Source organism: Strigops habroptila, unplaced genomic scaffold, assembly GCF_004027225.2.
Source record: "Strigops habroptila isolate Jane unplaced genomic scaffold, bStrHab1.2.pri NW_022045628.1_ctg1, whole genome shotgun sequence".
Lineage (NCBI taxonomy): Eukaryota > Metazoa > Chordata > Aves > Psittaciformes > Psittacidae > Strigops > Strigops habroptila.
In genome coordinates this window covers 305,468-321,217 of record NW_022651105.1, presented here as the reverse complement: position 1 = coordinate 321,217, position 15,750 = coordinate 305,468, and the positions used below count along the sequence as shown (strand labels likewise).

The window sequence follows — 15,750 nt, the reverse complement described above, 5'->3', positions numbered from 1 at the left end:
CGCGGTCCCGGTGCCGGTGCCGGGGCCACACTGGGCCCTACGGGTGCTCTGGAGTCCATCCATGGCTTTATTCCGCCCCCCCCATAAATATAGTGCAAAGCAGCTCGAGCTGGGGGGGTCCGAACCGCGGCTGGGCTGTGGCCGCCCCGGGGGGGTCCAGCCAGCCCGGGGCAGGGTCCCCCCCACCTCCTGGGGGGGGGAATGGGGGTACCCGAGTCCTGTGTGGGGCCGGGGGGGGGGGGGGGGGGCTCAGACGTGCCCCGGGAACATGTGGGTCCCCACCAGGGTGGCGGTGGGGGGGGTGTCCCCGGGGGGGGGGCGCGAAGGGCTCTGACAGCAGCTCGGGCAGGTCCAGCAGCGGGTACGGGGGGGGCAGCGCCGGGGGGGCGAAGGGGACGTAGAGCTGGGGCAGGGGGTCCAGCGGGTCCGGCTCCACCGGCAAGGTGGGGTCTGGGGGGGGACAGAGGGGGGCTGTCAAATAGGGGGTTGGGGGGGAAACGGGGGGGGGGGAAGGGGGGTTTGGGGGGAGAAATGGGGGTTTTGGAGGGGAAAGGGGGGTTTGGGGGGAAGGGGGCTTTGGGGGGGTAAATGGGGGTTTTAGGGGGGGTAGGGGGGTTTGGGGGGAGAAATGGGGGTTTTGGGGGGAAATAGGGGTTTGGGGGAGAAATGGGGGTTTGGGGGGAAGGGAGGTTTGGGGGGGAAAAGGGGGGGCTGAGGGAGAAGAGGGGTGGGGGGGGAAAGGGGGTTTTGGGGGGGGAATGGGAGTTTGGGGGGAGAAATGGGGGTTTTGGGGGTGGAAATGGGGGTTTTGGGGGGGGAAAGGGGGGTTTGGGGGGGGAAGTAGGGGTTTGGGGGCAGAAATGGGGGTTTTTTTGGGGGGAAATGGGGGTTTGGGGGGAGAGAAATGGGGTTTGGGGGGGAAAGGGGGGTTTGGGGGAAAATGGGGGGAAAATGGGTTTTGGGGAGAGAAATGGGGTTTGGGGGGGAAAAGGGGTTTTTTGGGGGAAAATAGGGGTTTGGGGGGAGAAACGGGGTTTTTTGGGGGGAAAATAGGAGTTTGGGGGGAGAGAAATGGGGTTTGGGGGGGGAAATGGGGTTTGGGGGGGAAAAGGGGGGTTTGGGGGGAGAAATGGGGGTTTTTTGGGGGGAAAATAGGGGTTTGGGGGAAATGGGGTTTTGGGGGGGGAAAGGGGGTTTGGGGGGAGAAATAGGGGGTTGGGGGAAGGGGGGTTTGGGGGGGAAATAGGGGGTTGGGGGAAGGGGGGTTTGGGGGGGAAATGGGGGGTTGGGGGGGAGAAATGGGGGTTTTTTTGGGGGAAAAGGGGGTTTGGGGGGAGAAATGGGGGTTTGGGGGGAGAAATGGTTTTCTGGGGGGAAATAGGGGTTTGGGGGGAAAGTAATGGGGGGAAAATGGGGTTTGGGGGGGAAGGGGTTTGGGGGGAGAAATGGGGGGTTTTGGGGGGGAAATGGGGGTTTGGGGGGAGAGGAATGGGGTTTGGGGGTTGAAATGGGGTTTGGGGGAAAGGGGGGTTTGGGGGGGAAATGGAGTTTTGGAGGGGGAGGAATGGGGTTTGGGGGGAAATGGGGGTTTTGGGGGGTCAAACGGGAAAAGGGTAAAAATGGGGTTGGGGGGGGAAATGAGGCTTTTAGGGGGGGAAATGGGGATTTGGGGGGCAAAATGGTTTTCTGGGGGGGTCAAATGGGGAAGGGGGTAAAAATGGGAGGTTGGGGGGGGGAAAAACGGGGTTTTGGGGGGTAAAAGGGGGGCTGGGGGTCCCCAGGGCCCTCTCCCACCCCTGGGGGGGGGGCTTTTCAGCCCCGAGGTCAGGCCAAGCTCTCCCCACTCCCCCCATAGGTGCCAATGGGACCCCAAACACTGTCCCCCCCCCCGGACCCCCTCCCCGGCACCCACCGGCCGCAGGCAGTGGGGAGAAGTGCTCCATGTACCCGGGGGGCTTCTTCCTCCTCTTGGCTTCGATCCCGTATGGATCTATGGGGGGGGGGGGGGGGGGGCAGTTGGCACAGGGTGACCCCCCCCCCGGCCATGGGAGTCCCCAATGGCGGGATGAGCCCCCCCAAACCCACCTGAGCCCGAGAGCTCCTCCAGCACGTCGGGCATGCCCCGCTTCCGCTTCTGCTGCACCCCATAGACGTCTGTGGGGAGGGGGGGCCGTGAGCAAGGGGACCCCCCCGTCACCCCGTGAGATTTGGCTCCGTGCTTGGAGATGGACCTGTCCCCATCCTGTGTGGTCCATCACCCCATATCCCCATCACCCCATATCCCCATCACCCCCATGTCCCCCTCACCCTCATATCCCCATCACCCCCATATCCCCCATACCCCCCATCACCCCATATTCCGCATCACCCCACGTCCCCATCACTCCCATCTCCCCATCACCCCACGTCCCCCATCACCCCCATATCCCCCATCACCTCCATGTCCCATCACCCCCATATCCGCCATCACCCCATGTCCCCATCACCCCACATCCTCATCACTCCCATGTCCCCCATCACCCCCACATCCCCATCACCCCCATAACCTCATATCCCCCACAACCCCCATATCCCCCATCACTCCCATTAACCCTCATATCCCCATCATCCCCGTCACCCCCACATCCCCCATCACCCCCATATCCCCATCACACCCATATCCTCCATCACCCCCATGTCCCCATCACCCCCATATCCCCATCACCCCCACACTCCCATATCCCCATCACCCCCACACCCCCACATCCCCATCACCCCCATGTCCCCATTCACCCCCATCACCCCCACGTCCCCATCACCCCCATGTCCCCATCACCCCCATATCCCCATCACCCCCATATCCCCATCACCCTCATTTGCCCCAACATCCCCCATCACCCCCACATCCTCATCACTCCCATGTCCCCATCACCCCATATCCCCCATCACCCCCATATCCCCATCACCCCCATATCCCCATCACCCCCACATCCCCATCATCCCATATCCCCCATCACCCCCATATCCCCATCACCCCCACATCCCCATCATCCCATATCCCCCATCACCCCCATATGCCCATCACCCCCATGTCCCCATCACCCCCACACCCCCATATCCCCATTCACCCCCACACCCCCACGTCCCCATCACCCCCACGTCCCCATCACCCCCATGTCCCCATCACCCCCATAACCCCACATCCCCATGACCCCCATATCCCCATCAGCCCCATATCCCCCATATCCCCATCACCCCCACGTCCCCATCACCCCCACATCCCCATCACCCCCACGTCCCCATCACCCCCACATCCCCCATCACCCCCATGTCTCCATCACCCCCATATTCCCATCACCTCCATGTCCCCATCACCCCCATGTCCCACATCACCCCACATCCCCATCACCCTCACGTCCCCATCACCCCATGTCCCCATCACCCCCACATCCTCCATCACCCCCACATCCCCATTACTCCTATATCCCCATTACCCCTATATCCCCCATTACCCCCATGTCCCCATCACCCCCACCTCCCCCATCACCCCCATATCCCCATCACCCCCATATCCCCCATTACCCCCACATCCCCATCACCCCCACATCCCCATCAGCCCCATATCCGCATTCACCCCCATCACCCCCATATACCCATCATCCCATCACCCCCATCTCCCCATCACCCCCACATCCCCATATCCCCATTACCCCCATTCACCCCCATCACCCTCACATCCCCATCACCCCCATCACCCCCATCACCCCCATCACCCCCACATCCCCATTACCCCCATCACCCCCACATCCCCATCACCCCCACATCCCCATTACCCCCATTCACCCCCATCACCCCCATCACCCCCACATCCCCATTACCCCCATTCACCCCCATCACCCCCACATCCCCATCACCCCCATCACCCCCATGTCCCCATCACCCCCATCACCCCCACATCCCCATCACCCCCACATCCCCATCACCCCCATCACCCCCACATCCCCATCACCCCCATCACCCCCACATCCCCATCACCCCCATCACCCCCACATCCCCATTACCCCCATTCACCCCCATCACCCCCATCACCCCCACATCCCCATCACCCCCATCACCCCCACATCCCCATTACCCCCATTCATCCCCATCACCCCCATATCCCCATCACCCCCATCACCCCCATATCCCCATCACCCCCATCACCCCCATATCCCCATTACCCCCATCACCCCATCACCCCCACATCCCCATCACCCCCATCACCCCCCACCCCCAACCCCCCCCCCCCCGTACCGGGGTGCCGGGGCAGGTACGTGAAGGGGAAGGCCTGGCTGCACTCGCTGTCGGTGAGGCGCTGCAGCACCACCTCCACCTCCACGGGCCGCTGCAGCTCCAGGTGCTGGTACGGGGGCGTGCGCAGCACGATGGCGACCTGCCGGTGCACGTCGGCCTGCGAGAAGTCCGCGCGCGCCTCCCACGTGGCCGTGCGGAACACCACCGCGATGTCCTCTGCATGGCAACGGCACCCAATGGCACCCAACGGCACCCAACGGCACCCTACAGCGCCCAATGGCACCCAACGGCACCCAATGGCACCCTACAGCGCCCAATGACACCCAACGGCACCCAATGGCACCCACACAGCCGCCTCCCACGGGGCCGTGCGGAACACCACCGCGATGTCCTCTGCATGGCAACGGCACCCAATGGCACCCAACGGCACCCAATGGCACCCAACGGCACCCACACAGCCACCTCCCACGGGGCCGTGCGGAACACCACCGCGATGTCCTCTGCATGGCAACGGCACCCAATGGCACCCAACGGCACCCAATGGCACCCAACGGCACCCTACAGCACCCAATGGCACCCACACAGCCGCCTCCCACGGGGCCGTGCGGAACACCACCGCGATGTCCTCTGCATGGCAACGGCACCCAATGGCACCCAACGGCACCCAATGGCACCCAACGGCACCCAATGGGACCCTACAGCACCCAATGGCACCCACACAGCCACCTCCCACGTGGCCGTGCGGAACACCACCACGATGTCCTCTGCATGGCAACGGCACCCAATGGCACCCAATGGGACCCTACAGCACCCAATGGCACCCACACAGCCGCCTCCCACGTGGCCGTGCGGAACACCACCGCGATGTCCTCTGCGGGGCACAGCGCCCAATGGCACCCAACGGCACCCAATGGCACCCAACGGCACCCAATGGGACCCTACAGCACCCAATGGCACCCACACAGCCGCCTCCCACGTGGCCGTGCGGAACACCACCACGATGTCCTCTGCATGGCAACGGCACCCAATGGCACCCAATGGGACCCTACAGCACCCAATGGCACCCACACAGCCGCCTCCCACGTGGCCGTGCGGAACACCACCACAATGTCCTCTGCATGGCAACGGCACCCAATGGCACCCAATGGGACCCTACAGCACCCAATGGCACCCACACAGCCGCCTCCCACGTGGCCGTGCGGAACACCACCGCGATGTCCTCTGCATGGCAACGGCACCCAAGGGCACCCAACGGCACTCAACAGCACCCAACGGCACCCAATAGCACCCAACGGCACCCTACAGCACCCACACAGCCGCCTCCCACGGGGCTGTGCGGAACACCACTGCAATGTCCTCTGCATGGCAATGGCACCCAACGGCACCCAATGGCACCCGCACATCCACCTCCTACATGACCATGCAAAATACCACTGTGATGTCTTCTGCATGGGGTGACAGCACCCAATGGAGCCCAATAGAGCCCAATGGCACCCTATAGCACTCCCAATAGACCACAATAGCACCCTAAAGCACCCTCAATGGAGCCCAATGGCACCCTAAAGCACCGCCAATGGAGCCCAATGGCACCCTATAGCACCCCCAATAGACCACAATAGCACCCTAAAGCACGCTCAATGGAGCCCAATGGCACCCTAAAGCACCCACAATGGAGCCCAATGGCACCCTATAGCACCCACAGACTCCCAATGGCACCCACACATCCACCTCCCACGTGGCCGTGCGGAACACCACCGCGACGACCTCTGCACGGGGAGCAACGGGACCCTATGGCACCCAATGGAGCCCAATAGCACCCACAGAGCCCCCAGGGGTGCCCCCAATGGCACCCATGGGTGCTCCAGAGCCAGGGGGAGGCGGCACCTCCCATCCCCTTCAGCATCCCCCACTTGGTCACCCCCATTCCCGCCTCCCAGGGGACAAGGCGCCCCCCCCCGGCTGCCTTTGGGATGGCGGCATTCCCGGTGTATCCCAGTGTGTCCCAGTGTGATCCCGGTGTGTCCCAGTGTGATCCCGGTGTGTCCCAGTGTGTCCCTGTGTGATCCCAGTGCGATCCCCGTGCGTCCCAGTGTGTCCCAGTGTGATCCCAGTGCGTCCCAGTGTGTCCCAGTGTGATCCCACTGTGTCCCAGTGTGTCCCGGTGCGCTCCCGGTGTGTCCCAGTGTGATCCCAGTGTGATCCCAGCGTATCCCGGTGCGCTCCTGGTGTATCCCAGTGAGCTCCCGGTGCGCTCCCGGTGTGTCCCAGTGTGATCCCGGTGTGATCCCAGCATATCCCGGTGCGCTCCCGGTGTGTCCCAGTGTGATCCCGGTGTGATCCCGGTGTGTCCCAGTGCGCTCCTGGTGTATCCCAGTGTGTCCCAGTGTGCTCCTGGTGTGTCCCACTGTGCTCCTGGTGTATCCCGGTGTATCCCAGTGTGTCCCAAAGTGATCTCGGTGTATCCTGAAGTGATCCCAGTGTATCCCGGTGTCTCCCAAAGTGATCCCAGTGTATCCCGGTGTGTCCCAAAGTGATCCCGGTGTATCCCAGTGTATCCCGGTGTGTCCCGAAGTGATCCCAATATATCCCAGTGTACCCCAGTGTATCCCAGTGTGTCCCAAAGTGATCCCAGTATATCCCAGTGTATCCCAGTGTGTCCCAAAGTGATCCCAGTATATCCCAGTGTATCCCAGTGTGTCCCAAAGTGATCCCAGTATATCCCAGTGTATCCCAGTGTGTCCCAAAGTGATCCCAGTATATCCCAGTGTACCCCGGTGTGTCCCAAAGTGATCCCAGTATATCCCAGTGTATCCCGGTGTGTCCCAAAGTGATCCCAGTGTATCCCAGTGTATCCCAGTGTGTCCCAAACTGATCCCAGTGTATCCCAGTGTATCCCGGTGCGTCCCGAAGTGATCCCAGTATATCCCAGTGTATGCCAATGTATCCCAGTGTGTCCCAAAGTGATCCCACTGTATCCCAGTGTATCCCGGTGTGTCCTGAAGTGATCCTGGTGTGCCCCAGTGTATCCCACTGTATCCCAGTGTATCCCGGTGTGTCCCAAAGTGATCCCGGTGTGTCCCAGTGTATCCCGGTGTGTCCCAGTGTGTCCCAAAGTGATCCCAGTGTATCCCAGTATATCCCACTGTATCCCGAAGTGATGCCAGTCTATCCCAAAGTGATGCCACTGTATCCCAGTGTATCCCGAAGTGATCCCATTGTATCCCGGTGTGTCCCAAAGTGATCCCGTTTTATCCCAGTGTGTCCCAAAGTGATCCCACTGTATCCCAGTGTGTCCCGAAGTGATCCTGGTGTATCCCACTGTATCCCAGTGTGTCCCAAAGTGATCCCGTTTTATCCCAGTGTGTCCCAAAGTGATCCCACTGTATCCCAGTGTGTCCCGAAGTGATCCTGGTGTATCCCACTGTATCCCAGTGTGTCCCAAAGTGATCCCGTTTTATCCCAGTGTGTCCCAAAGTGATCCCACTGCATCCCAGTGTGTCCCGAAGTGATCCTGGTGTATCCCACTGTATCCCAGTGTGTCCCAAAGTGATCCCGTTTTATCCCAGTGTGTCCCGAAGTGATCCCACTGTATCCCAGTGTGTCCCAAAGTGATCCCGTTTTATCCCAGTGTGTCCCGAAGTGATCCCACTGTATCCCAGTGTGTCCCAAAGTGATCCCGGTTTATCCCAGTGTGTCCCGAAGTGATCCCACTGTATCCCAGTGTGTCCCGAAGTGATCCTGGTGTATCCCAGTGTATCCTGCTGTGTCCCAAAGTGATCCCACTGTATCCCAGTGTGTCCCGAAGTGATCCTGGTGTATTCCAGTGTATCCTGGTGTGTCCCAAAGTGATCCCACTGTATCCCAGTGTGTCCTGAAGTGATCCTGGTGTACCCCAGTGTATCCCACTGTATCCCGGTGTATCCCAGTGTGTCCCGAAGCGATCCCAGTATATCCCAGTGCATCCCGGTGTGTCCCAAAGCGATCCCAGTATATCCCAGTGCATCCCAGTATATCCCAGTGCATCCCGGTGCGTCCCGGTACCTTTCTGGACCTTGTCGCAGAGCAGGTAAAGCTCCTCCCCCCCGGTGCAGGGGCCGCTCTCCTTGTTCATGCGGCAGATCCGCAGCTCCGACGTGTTGGTGGATTCTACGGGATCAGCACGGAATGGGATCGGGAACATTCCCATCGGGATCATCCCTTCCCAACCCATCCCCATGGAATGGGATCGGGAACGGGCCCATCGGGATCATCCCTTCCCAACCCATCCCCATGGAATGGGATCGGGAACATTCCCATCGGGATCATCCCTTCCCAACCCACCCCCATGGAATGGGATCGGGAACATTCCCATCGGGATCATCCCTTCCCCCCATCCCCATGGAATGGGATCGGGAACGGGCCCATCGGGATCATCCCTTCCCAACCCATCCCCATGGAATGGGATCGGGAACGGGCCCATCGGGACCATCCCTCCCCCCATCCCTATGGAATGCCACCGGGATCATTCCCATTGGGACCATCCCTTCCCCCCCATTCCCATGGAATGGGATTGGGAATGTTCCCATCAGGATCATCCCTTCCCAACCCATCCTCATGGAATGGCATCAGGAATGTTCCCATCGGGACCATCCCTTTCCCCCCATCCCCATGGAATGAAACCGGGACCATCCCCCCCCATCCCCATGGAATGCCATCGGGATCATTCCCACCGGGACCATTCCCCCCCCATCCTCATGGAATGCCATCAGAATCATTCCCATCGGGACCATCCCCCCCCATCCCCATGGAATACCATCGGGAATGTCCCCATCAGGACTGTTCCCCCCCCATCCCTATGGAATGCCACCGGGATCATTCCCATGGGGACCATCCCCCCCCCATCCCCATGGAATGCCACCGGGACCATCACCCCCCATCCCTATGGAATGCCACCGGGACGACCCCCGCACGTACTCTTGTCGAAGATGGGCTCGGAGAGCACGGGCCCGAGGTGCCGCGTGTGTCCCGCCGCATCCCGGTAGGAAGCCTGGAAGCAGATCCGCACCACGTTCATGTCCACCTCCTGGTGGTTCCGGAGCGCTCCGGCTGCGGGGGGGACACAGGGGGGTTGGTGGCCCCGCGGGGCCGGGGCCGTTCCCGCCGCCGGGACGCGGCCGCAGCTGCACGGAGCTACCTTTGAAGGGGTCGATGCCCAACTGCAGCTTCCTCTCGATGGCCGCCTCGATCTCCTTCTTCTTCACGCACTGGATGCCCAGGTTGCTGAAGCTGCAGGAGCACAGAGCTCCATCCCAGCCCATCCCAACCAACCCCGATCCATCCCAGCCCATCCCAACTCATCCCAACTCATCCCAACCCATCCCAACCCAGCCCAGCCCAGCCCATCCCAACTCATCCCATCCCAACCCATCCCATCCCAACTCAACCTGGAATCCTGCCCCTTCCCACCTGCTGCGGGGGGCTCCCTCCATCCCAACTCATCCCATCCCATCCCAGCCCACCCCATCCCATCCCAACTCATCCCAGCCCATCCCAACCCATCCCAACCCGGAATCCTGCCCCTTCCCACCTCCTGGAGGTGGCTCCTTCCATCCCAACCCATCCCAACCCATCCCAACCCGGAATCCTGCCCCTTCCCACCTGCTAGAGACAGCTCCCTCCATCCCAACCCATCCCAACCCATCCCAATCTGGAATCCTGCCCCTTCCCATCTCCTGGAGGTGGCTCCTTCCATCCCAACCCATCCCAACTCATCCCAACCCATCCCAATCTGGAATCCTGCCCCTTCCCACCTCCTGGAGGTGGCTCCTTCCATCCCAACCCATCCCAACCTGGAATCCTGTCCCTTTCCACCTCCTGGAGGTGGCTCCTTCCATCCCAACCCATCCCAACCTGGAATCCTGTCCCTTTCCACCTCCTGGAGGTGGCTCCTTCCATCCCAACCCATCCCAACTCATCCCAACCCATCCCAACCCGGAATCCTGCCCCTTCCCATCTCCTGGAGGTGGCTCCTGCCATCCCAACCCATCCCAACCCATCCCAACCCCAAATCCTGCCCTTTTCCACCCTCCTGCAGGTGGCTCCTTCCATCCCAACCCATCCCAACCCGGAATCCTGCCCCTTCCCACCTCCTGGAGGTGGCTCCTTCCATCCCAACCCATCCCAACCCATCCCAGCCCAACTCATCCCAGCCCATCCCAACTCATCCCAACCCATCCCAGCCCAACTCATCCCAACCCATCCTAACTCATCCCATCCCAGCCCATCCCACCCCATCCCATCCCAATCCATTCCAACCCATCCCAATCCATCCCACCCCATCCCAACTCGTCCCAACCCGGAATCCTGCCCCTTCCCACCTGCTGCGGGGGGCTCCCTCTATCCCAACCCATCCCAACCCGGAATCCTGCCCCTTCCCACCTGCTGCGGGGGGCTCCCTCTATCCCAACCCATCCCAACCCAGAATCCTGCCCCTTCCCACCCTTCTAGACACGGCTCCCTCCATCCCAGCCCACCCCAACCCATCCCAGCTCATCCCAACCCATCCCAGCCCACCCCAACCCATCCCAACCCATCCCAACTCATTCCAACCCATCCCAACCCATCCCAGCCCATCCCAACTCATCCCAGCTCATCCCAACCCATCCCAACCCACCCCATCCCAGCCCATCCCAGCCCAATCCGTCCCACCCCATCCCAACCCGTCCCCGGAATCCTGCCCCTTCCCACCTGCTGCGGGGGGCTCCCTCCATCCCAGCCCATCCCAGCCCACCTCAACCCATCCCAGCCCATCCCAGCCCATCCCAACTCATCCCAGCCCACCTCAACCCATCCCAGCCCATCCCAGCCCATCCCAACTCATCCCAGCCCACCTCAACCCATCCCAGCCCATCCCAACTCATCCCAGCTCATCCCAATCCATCCCAACCCATCCCAACTCGTCCCAACCCGGAATCCTGCCCCTTCCCACCCTTCTGCAGGTGACTCCTTCCATCCCAACCCATCCCAATCCATCACAACCTGGAATCCTGCCCCTTCCCATCTCCTGGAGGTGGCTCCTTCCATCCCAACCCATCCCAACCTGGAATCCTGTCCCTTTCCACCCTCCTGCAGGTGACTCCTTCCATCCCAACCCATCCCAACCCGGAATCCTGCCCCTTCCCACCTCCTGGAGGTGGCTCCTTCCATCCCAACCCATCCCAACTCATCCCAACCCATCCCAACCCGGAATCCTGCCCCTTCCCACCTCCTGGAGGTGGCTCCTGCCATCCCAACCCATCCCAACCCCAAATCCTGCCCTTTTCCACCCTCCTGCAGGTGGCTCCTTCCATCCCAACCCATCCCAACCCGGAATCCTGCCCCTTCCCACCTGCTAGAGACAGCTCCCTCCATCCCAACCCATCCCAACCCATCCCAATCCATCCCAACCTGGAATCCTGCCCCTTCCCATCTCCTGGAGGTGGCTCCTTCCATCCCAACCCATCCCAACCTGGAATCCTGTCCCTTTCCACCTCCTGGAGGCGGCTCCTTCCATCCCAACCCATCTCAACCCGGAATCCTGCCCCTTCCCACCTGCTGCAGGGGGCTCCTTCCATCCCAACCCATCCCAACCCATCCCAACCTGGAATCCTGTCCCTTTCCACCTCCTGGAGGTGGCTCCTTCCATCCCAACCCATCTCAACCCGGAATCCTGCCCCTTCCCAACTCCTGCAGGCGGCTCCTTCCATCCCAACCCGGAATCCTGTCCCTTCCCACCTCCTGGAGGTGGCTCCTTCCATCCCAACCCATCCCAACTCATCCCAACCCATCCCAACCCGGAATCCTGCCCCTTCCCATCTCCTGGAGGTGGCTCCTGCCATCCCAACCCATCCCAACCCATCCCAACCCCAAATCCTGCCCTTTTCCACCCTCCTGCAGGTGGCTCCTTCCATCCCAACCCATCCCAACCCGGAATCCTGCCCCTTCCCACCTCCTGGAGGTGGCTCCTTCCATCCCAACCCATCCCAGCCCATAATCCTGCCCCTTCCCCCCCTGCTGCCCAAACGCACCCTGACGGTGCTGCCGGCCCCTCGAGGCACCCAGCGGCCCCGGAGCACCCTGGGGTGCTGCGGGCGGCCCTACCTGTGCCTGGGGTTGCTCTGGGGCCTGAGCACCACCTCGCAGAGCCCGTTGCTGCAGTCCTTGCCCACCAGCCCATGCGGGTGCACGCGGTGGGGCCAATCCTTCCACACCAGGCACGCCGTCACCTTCACCTCGGGGATCGAGTGGCAGTTCAGCAGCTGCGGGGACACCCAAACCGGGCCATGGAGCACCCCGGGGCGGGGGCAGCACCCACAAGCACCCACGAGCCTGCAGCACCCAATGGAGAGGCAAAGGAATGGCTTGGGAAGGATGTGACCCCCCAGGGACAGCTTCCATAAGGCAGGCTGCTCCTTGAGCACTGCCAGGGATGGAGCAGCCAAACCTTCTCCATCCATCCCAGTGTCCCAGCACCCTCATGGGGAAGAGCTTCATCCCAAGGTCCCATCCAGCTCTTCCATCATCTCCTCATCCCATCCCTCCATCCCATGTCCAAGGCCCCGCTCCAGGTCTCCTGGAGCCCCTTCAGGCACTGGGGTGTCCCCAGAGCAGAGCAGGGGCGCAGGGAACCCCCTTGGCCCTGCTGCTCCCATAGGACACAGTGAGCAGCTCCCATAGGACACAACGAGGAGCTCCCATAGGATGCAGTGGGGAGCATCCATAGGGTGCAGTGGGGAGCATCCATAGGGCGCAGAGGGGAGCTCCCATGGGGCACAACGAGGAGCATCCATCGGGCACAATGAGGAGCTCCCATAGGGCGCAGTGGGGAGCTCCCATAGGGCACAGTGTGGAGCTCCCATAGGGCACAGTGTGGAGCATCCATAGGGCACAACGAGAAGCTCCCATAGGGCACAACGAGAAGCTCCCATAGGGCACAACGGGGAGCATCCATAGGGCACAACGGGGAGCTCCCATAGGGCACAACGGGGAGCTCCCATAGGGTGCAGTGGGGAGCATCCATAGGGTGCAGTGGGGAGCATCCATAGGGCGCAGAGGGGAGCTCCCATGGGGCACAAGGGGGAGCTCCCATAGGGCACAAGGGGCTGTTGGTGGCTCCCATTGAGCTTCTCCTCCCCCAACCCTCCAAATCCTTCATCCGGGGGGGCTGCTCCACCCCTTCCCCCCCCCACCCCAGAGCCACCTCCCCACAGACCTGGCTGAGCCCCACGACGTGGGGTGCGCTCCATTGACCTCCACCAGCTTCCCACCGACCTCAACCACATCCTGCTCCCTCCATGGGGCTCCCACAGGGTCCTGGCACCCTTTTACCCCCCCAAACCCCCCCCCGACACCCTGCCCCAGCTGCCCCCCACCTCACCTCGATGGCCGGGAGGGTCTTGCTGGCCTCGGTGCTGCTCTGGCCCAGGATGCTGCCGGCTGAGCGCCCCTCGCACTCGTAGCGGAACCTCATCCCGCGCTGCTTGGGCTGCTCCGTGATCACCAGCTTGGGCGGCTCCAGCAGCTCCTCCAGCTCCTCCTTGGCATTCCCGGAGCCGGGAGCCCAGCGGTGCCGGGTGCTACCCCCCCGGGGCCCCGCTTTGGGTGCCAGCGACAGGGTGCTGAGGCTCTGGGTGAGCTGGGGGGCGCTCGCCGTGGGGCTGGAGCCGCGCGCCACCAGCTTGGCCGAGGCGCGGGGGGGGGGTCGGGGTTGGAGCAGGGCCGCATCCGGCTGGAAACCATCCTCCTTCATCACCTCCTCAATGATCTCTGGGGGGGCAGGAGGACACCATGGGGAGGGGGGGGCTCCTCTGACCCTGTCCTGACCCTCATCCGGATCGTGCCCCTTTCCCACCTCCTTCCTGCCCTATATGGGGGGATGAGCTGCCCCATCCCTTCCCTTGACCCCCCACCCCATGGGGGGGTCCCCCCGGGTCTATGGATGCAGGAGGTGGGATCCCATCACCTGAAGCTCCAAGATCTCGTTCCAGCCCCCGATACACGCGGGAAAACTCCCCGGGACCACGATGGGAATCACTCACCTAAATCATCTGCAAAGGGAAGGCCATAGCGGGACCCGCACCCATGGGTGGCCCCTGAGGAGCCGAGGTGGGGTCACCCTGGGACAGGGGGGGTCTTACCCGGGACGGGAGCAGCGTGTGCCATGGCCAGGCCGGGATCCTGCAGGGCAGCTCCTATGGGAACAGCACAATGTTACTGCATAGATACATAGGAATGCCACCCTATGGATAAATGGGAATGACGCCCCATAGATAAATGGGAATGACACCCCATAGATAAATAGGAATACCTCCCATAAATACGTGGGAATGTCACCCCATACATAAATGACAATAGCCCCCCATGAATACATGGGAATGTCCCCCCCCAGATACAGGGAACACCACCCCATGGATACATGGGAATGTCCCCCCACTGATACAGGGAACACCACCCCATAGATACATGGGAATGCCACCCCATAGATACAGGGAATGCCTCTCTATAGACACAGGTAACAACACCCCATAGATTTAGGAAACACCACTCTGTAAATACAGGGAATATCGCTCCATAATTACACCAAATGCTCCCCTATAGATACAAGGAATGGCACCCCATAGATGCAAGGAACAACACCCCATAGGTCCAAGGAATGTCCTCCCATAGATACAGAGAACATCACCCCATGGATACAGGGAATGACACGCCACAGATACACAGGACCCATAAACACATGGGAAAGTCCCTCCATATATATAGGAAATGCCACCCCATAGACACAGGGAACGTCGCTCCACAGATACAGGGAACGACACGCCATGGACACATAAGAATACCACCCCATAGATACATACTAAAGTCCTCTCACAGACACAACAAGCACCACCGCATATATACACTGAGCATTCTCCTATATATAAATGCAACATCGCCTCGTACGTACAGAGAATGCCACCCCATACATACATAGCAAAGTCCCCCCATAGATATAGCGACTGCTACCGCATAGATACAGGCAACAACACCCCATAGACATAAAGAACACCGCCCCACAGATACTGGAAATACCACCCCATAGACACAGAGACCACCACCCCACAAACACACGGAACATCCCCCCATGTCTCAACCGCCACCGGGGGGTCCCCGCCATCCCCGCCCCGCTACAAACAAGGCGATGCCCAGGAGCAGGGCACAGGGACGAGGAGCGCCGGTCCCCCCCGCCCCGCGGCACGGAGCGAGCGGGTGCTCCGGGGAGCCCCGGTGCGGGGCCCCGGCACGAACCCCACCGCAGGCCCCGGTGCAGGCCCCGGTGCAGGCCCCGGTGCAGGCCCCGGTGCAGGCCCCGCTGGGCCCCGCCGCTCTCCCCTCACCGAGCGGCAGCGCCATGTTCCCGGGGTCCGCTCCCCGCACCTGGAAATCCCCTGGCGGGCCGCGCCGCCATTGGCTGCCGCCCGCCGT

General features: G+C 61.9%; 1 protein-coding gene across 4 annotated transcripts; it reads right to left on the bottom strand.

The window, feature by feature from the left end:
* Nucleotides 1-49: 49 nt before the first annotated feature.
* Nucleotides 50-15,744, bottom strand: RELB (RELB proto-oncogene, NF-kB subunit). Of its 4 annotated transcripts, none has more exons than XM_030474973.1 (12): nucleotides 15,663-15,744; nucleotides 14,427-14,480; nucleotides 14,328-14,336; nucleotides 13,667-14,055; nucleotides 12,391-12,548; nucleotides 9,446-9,537; nucleotides 9,226-9,357; nucleotides 8,314-8,418; nucleotides 4,273-4,488; nucleotides 2,086-2,154; nucleotides 1,913-1,990; nucleotides 50-450 (listed from the first exon to the last, which is right to left on the bottom strand). In XM_030474973.1, the coding sequence occupies exons 1-12, from the start codon at nucleotides 15,676-15,678 to the stop codon at nucleotides 68-70; spliced, it is 1,701 nt and encodes a 566-aa protein (XP_030330833.1). In that variant the 5' UTR covers nucleotides 15,679-15,744; the 3' UTR covers nucleotides 50-67. The 4 variants fall into 4 exon arrangements, with proteins under 4 accessions (XP_030330833.1, XP_030330836.1, XP_030330835.1 ...); XM_030474976.1 differs by having other exon boundaries at nucleotides 14,252-14,336; nucleotides 15,663-15,697; XM_030474975.1 differs by lacking the exon at nucleotides 15,663-15,744 and adding an exon at nucleotides 15,574-15,601.
* Nucleotides 15,745-15,750: the final 6 nt, after the last annotated feature.

Excerpts from the sequence above, each read along its gene's own strand:
- RELB (XM_030474973.1), bottom strand. Across the intron at positions 4,489-8,313 it reads CTGCGACAAGGTCCAGAAAG|AGGACATCGCGGTGGTGTTC; the intron begins GTACCGGGACGC and ends GTTGCCATGCAG. Across the intron at positions 1,991-2,085 it reads GGAGGAGCTCTCGGGCTCAG|ATCCATACGGGATCGAAGCC; the intron begins GTGGGTTTGGGG and ends CCCCCCCCATAG.